The 8,058-nt window shown below is 37.8% G+C and overlaps 1 protein-coding gene across 1 annotated transcript in view; it reads right to left on the bottom strand.

Annotated features, from left to right (window-relative positions):
• DSCC1 (DNA replication and sister chromatid cohesion 1) overlaps positions 1 to 7,472 on the bottom strand; it is a 14,686-nt gene extending 7,214 nt beyond the window's left edge. The window contains exons 1-4 of the mRNA XM_017746113.1: positions 7,328 to 7,472; positions 6,444 to 6,612; positions 3,849 to 3,983; positions 875 to 965 (exon numbers count right to left, since the gene is read on the bottom strand). Coding sequence (XP_017601602.1) covers positions 875 to 965; positions 3,849 to 3,983; positions 6,444 to 6,548 — 331 coding nt within the window. The 5' untranslated portion in view covers positions 6,549 to 6,612; positions 7,328 to 7,472. The remainder of the gene's footprint in view (positions 1 to 874; positions 966 to 3,848; positions 3,984 to 6,443; positions 6,613 to 7,327) is intronic.
• Positions 7,473 to 8,058: the final 586 nt, after the last annotated feature.

Raw genomic sequence — 8,058 nt, 5'->3', positions numbered from 1 at the left:
GGACTCACACGCAGGCAGAGAGACTCCTCTTCCTAAATGGACTGAACAATATTTGGAAGTGGGTGGCTGTCTCGTTGTGATAATGTTTTCATAGCATGAGCAAGAAGAGACTTCTCTTTCTAAATGGACTGAACAAGGTTATTATGGAAGTGGTAAACAGACTGAAGGGTTGTCTTTGAACATTGTCAGTGGGAGAAGGGAGGAAGGTGGGGGAAGGAGGAGAGTTCTGAAGGTGGTATTTTTTTTTTTTTCCTTCTTTTAGGTCTGTTAATAAACTTCTTTATATTCTTTCAAGTTTGGTGCCTGCTTTGCATTTCTCCTAATTCTTATCTCACAGCAGATAAACAGTAATGAGTATTTTGGACCAAACCACTACAAGGAGGAGTAGGAGCTGTCCCAAGGTGAGACACTTGATCAAGCCTTGCCTCACATGGTAGGAAGACACTGAGATAAACTCAGTCTGGGAGGAAGAAAAGACTGTGAAAAGGGTGGGCTGTGGTTACCTGAGAATCAGCTATTTTTTCCTCTAGGGCTACAGAAAGCAGTACCCACTATAATACCCAGTATTCATGAAGAGGGTGACCAGCTGAAAAATATGCTGAGGGTGGGACACTGATGCCAGTGTTTGTAGCAGCAAAGAAGGAATCATCCTGGAAAGAGAGAAACTGGTAGTGCCTGCTCAGCTTTATCCTTCTGATCAGATTCATAGCAGCAGAGGACATAGATCTATGGAAACGTATCTTACAACTTTGAAATAACTTGCACCTTGAAAGACGAGGATGTGGAATGGGCCTTAGAAAAATGAGACATATATTTTGGGGAAAATAACAGAGTTACTTCCTCATAGATAATAATATTCTTCAGATATGAATACCTTCAATTTTGCAGGCATCTATAACTTGCAATTGGTGGAGTATTTCTTCTTCACTTGCCTGAATCAAACTTAACAAATCTTCTGTTGTATACTGCAACAAGGAAAAAAAAAGAAGGAAATAAAAGAGGTTATTCTTATTCCTTCTTTGCTTCAGCGACCACGCTAAATGCATTACAAGCTATAATGAAGGGAAGACTTAAGATAGATTTTTTTTCCCCCCGGAGTCTGAATTTTCTAAGGCTTACCACACTCTCTGAAACTTTTCCTGTAACTTAAAACATTTTCTCAAAGGGTTATTCAATATAAAACCCAGTCTAACTACAGGAAAGTCTTTGTACCAGGCGTAAGTAATATACCTGTATTCCCAGAATGTCAAACTAGCACAAGCAGACGTTGTAAGTAAAGTATCCCAGCAAGAATGAAAAGTGAATGTGTTCTGGCTTTTCTGAAATCACATATTTTAATCTGTGAGATTCAAAGAAAAGGCAAAGCAAAAATCACTTATCACATCTGGATAGAAATCAGAACCTGAACTTAGTACCTCCACTGAGGGAAGGTCTCCTCCACCATGACCTCAACAGCAACACGTTGTGTTTTGGTGTCTGCTAATCAACTGGCACACAGGTAGCACAGAGCCAGCCATAACACAAACACATCCTTGCAGAACAGTTACGAGGTGAGATGGGAAGGTGCTGTGGGATACTGTGGTAAAGACATGGGTGGAAGAAAAGGTACCATGAGGAGTGAAGTAAATGGAAGAAATACCAGACTTCAATCCACAGGAAATAGGGCATCAATTCCTTTATTCACATTACAGCCTATTTAATCAACTTTAGTATTAAAGTTCTGTTGATTATAGCTTAAGAATATTTCCTATCAGAAAGAAAAACACTGGATTAAGTAACTATTGGATTGAGATCTATCAGACTATGGGAACACAAATGGCACAAACCAACACTAAGTTTGGAACGTTCACATGTTAAAAAACCATTTAATAAATATGGAAAGGTCTCCACGTCCTGCTATGCTATTCCTGTCAGATTATGTTGAAATACCATCAGGCCAAACTCCCATCAGTATGTCAATGAGCGATGACCATATTATACAGTACTTAAAAAAAACACTGCTAGCAATTGAGAGCAAAAATATCCCCAAATCAGTAAGTGTGTTTGAAAATTTAACTCTGCCATTCAGATGCCTTGCACACAAGTCCTTGGCATGTTCCTGCTTCGAGGCCAGCCTAGCAGTTCCAACAGCTTTTTTGAAGACATCACTGCTCTCAGCTCTGATGCTTCTATCAGCTGCATTGCCCTTGCAAACATAAAATGGAATGGGTTGACTTGCACCATATCTACACCAGCAACTTCTAGAGAATATGTGTAATATGTTTCTGATCCTTATTCACAGATCTTAGTCTGTGATCATCTGAGTATGCCCTATCATTTCACTGTAAAATTCAGTACTAGCCTATCTATTTATAAGCTTTCCTCTAGTTTACTAAATCACATCACTATGCAACAGCTTGCCTACAGTACCATTGATCTTTATGGCTTTTTTGCTGGGGTTCTCTTGTATGATACAGTCCTGAAAACCATGAGAGGCTTACAGTAAACGACCAGAAGAAAGTAATTTGTTTTCAAACAGATTAAAGGTGACCCTAGCACCTCAGGATAAATATTAAGTGTAAGCAAACAAAACAGTGGAAATCATTACTACACATATATTGTTGGGGATTTCAGTGAGAATTAGTCCCATAGGAAAGAGATTTCCCCTGGAGAGCTTTCAGATTCATTTCAGAGTTCCACCAGAGGCAAGGTTAAGACTTGTCTACATTTATCAAGATATATCTAGTTGTTCTTGAGTAAGCTCATTCAGAGGAAATACACTCTCCTTCCAAATAAATGGTCATCAATCCTCAAACCAGGCACTAACGTTTGGAAGACACTGACATCTTTTTATAATACTCAATATTATGAATAAATATTTAATATGATTTTTTCCATGTTGCTAGCCTTTGTCAATGCTTATAATTTTTAGACAATTTAAGCCCTTTAACCTTTACCATCTCTTATTTTGCTGTACATCTTTCTATTCCTAGATCAGAGTAGGCAGGCAATTCTGGGGGCAAGATTCTGTAACTGATCAGAAATCAGTGTGTTAATCATCCAAGAAGAGAAAGGCATCATGTCTCTCCAAGGGAGAAAAGTAACATCCATCTTTGCACATCCAAGCACACGCAGATGGTTTGCTGGTGTCAGCTTCAACCAAGCCTCAGCATAAAATACTTGGGAGCAACTATCTTTTGTTTTAAAGTCAAAAGGAAAAGAATGTATCAACCAAACTAACAAAACCACAGAATTTTTATCAGCCTTTTATCTGAGATCATATGCTGCACAGTCCAGGTCTCTCCATTACTCTTTAGATCCTAAATTGAATTTCCTGGGAACACAATAGGACAGGACAGGATTTTATTCGTGTTTTCCCTTCTTGTAGTGTCAGTCTTATTCTGTGCCTTGTATCATCCCTGTTACTCTCTTCAACTCCCTTCTTCTCCTTGTCATCACAGTTACTGACTGGCAAATGACTTGCACATGGCTGTGCTCTGACCTCATACATGACAGACCCAAAGAAGAAGGAAAGGCTGCATTATACCTTAGTAGTCATATAAACTGTCAAGGAATTTAGAAAAGGTTCTGAAGGCTGTCCTCCAGGAAACTTCCCATAGGAAAAGGGAAATGCCCAGTCTCCTTCTGTGTCCTTCATTTTCCTCTTGTAACTAATAAAAAGGTTGCTTACCTGTATCCACTGGAAGTGCTAACAACAACCAACTTGTTTAGAATAGAAGGGTTAAAAAATTAACTCCAAGAAGCACTGTATGTCATGTGAGGAAAGGGATTTTTCTACTTAAGAATGTATCTTCACTTTAATTTGCTCATTACCAATTACAAGAAAGCAATCTACACAGCTGATTTACCTTTGAAAATGTCAAAGTCTGATCCTTCTGACTATCAGGCCCGTCATATGGATATTCCATTAAAAGCTTCCTCAGTTTCTTCAGTTTTGGTCGACATCTCCTTAATTCCCAATAGTTATTGGAGAAACCAGCAATCTACAAGGAAAAACAGTGACTCTTAAAACACTAACATACTATCTGGATTCAAAGCTGCTTACCAAAAATTATCAGCAAGAAGTGTTAATCAAGTCACTGAAAACAAGAAACTATTAATAGGGTAATTAATTTGACGACAAAACAATCATTGCAGTGTTTTCAGTAAAAAAATTTACTACAGACAATGAAGAATAAAAATCCACTTTTGATTGATAAAAATATGTTTGTAGTGCGTAAGACAAAGGTAACAACTCAACTCTGCACGCAAATGACAGGAAATCACCACGGGAGATATTTCTGCACAATTCCCCTCAAAACTGCTTTTTGTCTTAATAGTAAATTATACTACTGCCATAAAAGCCCTCCTATATTAACCTGACTCTATCTTCCCCACTTCTTCCCATGCTTGGGATCTACTTCACGGCCTTTTTACTCCTTAATGAATCATCACAGCCCTAAGCTCAAGCAAAGCAGACATTAACAAGGACAGTAAGCTACACTTGCACACAACTGACCAGACATCTCTGTTCCTTGCCCTGAGTCCACACACAAATGAAGAGCGTGCAACAGGAAGCTCGGCTGTACTTGATTCAACAACACCAACTTACCAAAGCTTTACTTTCAGAGTAATCCTGTGGTGTTTCACAGGGTACAGCTTGGACTTCCTACAAGATTCTTTGAAGAGGACAGACTATTGGAGACTTTTCAGCATTGTTCCTGCTATTTACCAAACTGACAGAAACGGGAACAGAATGGCAGAGGCAAAACAGGCTCCAGCTTAGTGACTCCTGATCCAATCACTAGTTCTGTGTTAAAAAAGCTTCCATGAAAAAACCTCTAGACAATACTTTAAAATACCCTAAGTGCTTTACCAGAGTACTTGGGGTATTTTACAAGTTCTCCATTAAAAAAAAAAAAGCACCAAAACTTTAAAATAATATTCCATTTAAATGAATTATAAGAAGAATCACCTATATAGATAAGAAATCCTATACAAATTCTAATACAGAGAAATCTCTCAATTTTAATCAAACTATTCCATAGCTGGCTTGGCAAAAAATTCACGTAAACACCAATTTCCTGATAAACTTCCAAGCTCCATGTCAAATAGCATTTACTTAAGTGCTAGGCTTTTTTCCTGCCAAGTTGTTTTCTGATCAATTTGGTAGTAAGATACTCTGCATAGAAAAGAAAATAACTAATTCTAATTTATATTCCAAAGCTCATAACCTGAGCTGGGCTCTGTGAGGTGAACAAAATGGCAGATGCTTTGGCTGTGAGTATCAGCCATGCAAGTGATACAAAGATCAGCACTGAGACTGCAAGTGAAGGGCAGTGAAGCCCCCAAAGAACTGAGTACATATAGTATCTTTTGCTGTGTTTCACAATTTTCTGTGTCAATGAACCATCTAACATTTTTGAAATAATCTTGAGAGCTCTTAGAAATAAAACTTCTAAAATAGTTCCTAAAAATCACATCTATGATGTGTAACTTCACAGAAATAGTGAAATTATTAAAGGTAGCACAAAAAAAAAAAAGTATATGGAAGAATATTACTTTCTCATTAACCTACTTCAGCTTGAATTAACTTTTTACCTTAGCTCATTGGACCTCATGGAAGAACTTGGAAGATGTTGAAGCAGGATTATTCCTCAATGACGCCCTTATGTCCATTACAGCAAATAATTAACTAATATTTGCCTAGCTATTTTTAATAGAATTTTATTAACTATGCTTCAGAAGTGCAGAGAACAATGAATTCTTTAAACTGAGAACTCTGAAGTCATTCACTCCAACAAATGTTTTGATATGCTAATTGAAAGAGCCACCTTTGAATATATTCCTATATTTAAAATATATATAAAATACTGAAAAAAAATACTAAAAATAAAAAAATAAAATACTAAAATACTAAAAATAGAAAAACACTAAAAAAAGTATTCAGGCATGACACAGTAAAATCTACCTTTTGGGGAATGCGCTCCTAAAAATCAACCTGTAAGTAGCTTATTTTAAAAATAGTCGCTAACGCTGAGGAATGATATTTTCTTTGCAAGCTTTTAATATCAACCACAAGTAATTACTATGCACTGAAAATAAACCAAAGTTTTAACTTCTTGGAAACAATAATAATCGTATATTACAGAGAAAGTTCAACTCAAAAGAAGGGCCCTAAAGACATAGCACGGCCCTGTGTAAAAAGCATATTTATAAGCACATCCTCCTGGAGCTGGTCAATATACAAAGAAGCTACAGGAGACTCATCCTTTCTCCAGTGGCAGCCTGCAATAGCAGCTAAGCAATACCACAGGGCATCTAAAATGGCATTAGAAGCCTATGTTTAGGCAACTGAATCCCAGCTGGGTTTCATATATACATCTTGGACAAAATACAAGAAATTACAGAGAATAAGAAAGCAGAGAACTAAAGCAAACAAACAAAAACCCTGAAAGACATACCTGTGAATGAATAACGTTACAAGATGCCGGATCTGCATTCAGCTCCTCTGGAGTTTTGCAACCAGGAACAAACAGGAGCATATTTGAGGTATCTGCTATTTTCATGTCATAAGTTTTATCTTTGCTGCACAACACTGCATGTTCATCCTTTTCACCACGGATTACTAGGCTGGAAAAAAAAACCAGCATAAAGATGTATTTTTACCTCTATTTCAGGATGAACACTTGTTAAACTTGTCTGATATTGTCTCACATTTATACATTTGTAAAGAAGTTATAAACTGCAGTTCTGTTTTGTAGCAGCAGTCACAGTTTACCAAAATATAAAGATTCAAATGTCAATTAATCTATGTTTTCCCCTCTCATTTTAATGTGAGAAAACGCCAAACACAAGCATTTGAAGTTTTCATGCAGATCACAGCTGAACGCCTATAGTCATACACCGATTCACACGACCCCCTGAAACACTGATTAAGTGATGCTTAACGCCTGAACTAGTTCACTAATCTTAGAAATTAGATTACAGATAGAGCTGTTCTTTAATAAGGACTGAAACTGGCCCAGTGTGAAACAAGAAAGCAAACAGAAATTGTGTCTATTGTGCAGAGCTCTTCAGATAATTAATATCTATTTTCTTGCAAGTGATTCCAAATGGGAAAGAAAATCATCTTCTAGAACAATTCTGGACAATGTAAACTACTCTCTTCAGCTCACATACTTGATTAAGTAAAGCTTCTGCATGAGAATATGGTAATACCAAAGCAGGACCACAACAGGGGAACATACAGTTCCCTCCCAGGCTACACTAACTTAAGTGCTCAGATTCAATTTAATTGAACTGCTCCTCTTGCTTCCCAAAGCCTGCATGCATGAGCAAAGCTCACCTGTGCCCCAAGGGGTCCTCAACATGGTTCAGGCCTCTAACAGATGACACTTCATCAGTATTGCACTAAATAGGAATGGGCTTACTAACATACATCTCAGAGACTACCTTCTTTAGAGGGAGTTTTCATATTGTATTATTTTAAAGATTTTTCCTTATGTCACTGGCATTGCTGTAAAGGCAGAAATTTAAAACAGTATCAAAAACTTATCTAGAAGCGGCTCTTGGTCCAGAGTTTGGTGTCACATAACCATCCTACCCCATGCCCATGCTAATACTGTACATCCTTCCCTGCCAATTTATCTATCTTGTAGGCACCCTGCCATCCATACAGGAAAATCGCAAAGTCAGCAGGATTCTTTTAGAGACATAATCTCTTTTCTATACCTATATTCATAGAACTGATCATAGAATATCCCAAGCTGCATGGGACCCACAAGGATCATTGAGTCCAACTCCTGGTCCTGCTCAGGACCGCCCAAAGAATCACACCATGTGCCCGAGAGCGCTGTCCAATTGCTTCTTGAACTGCGGCGGGCTTGGTGCTGTGACCACTTCTCGGGGAGCCTATTCCAGCACCTTCTGAATTTTGTTTAGAAGCCTTCACAGCAGGAAGCTGTCCATATAAAAAACCCCAAACAAACTCAACAAGCTTCTTATAGGTTAAAGAATTTTTACTTTCCACTGTAACCCAGACAGGTTTAAGGAATTTAATGAGCTGTTATGCAAGCC

The sequence above is a fragment of the Corvus brachyrhynchos genome, unplaced genomic scaffold (assembly GCF_000691975.1).
Source record: "Corvus brachyrhynchos isolate BGI_N302 unplaced genomic scaffold, ASM69197v1 scaffold28, whole genome shotgun sequence".
In the NCBI taxonomy this organism is placed as follows: domain Eukaryota; kingdom Metazoa; phylum Chordata; class Aves; order Passeriformes; family Corvidae; genus Corvus; species Corvus brachyrhynchos.
The sequence above is the reverse complement of the archived record's forward strand: the minus strand, read 5'-3'. Positions and strand labels throughout refer to the sequence as shown.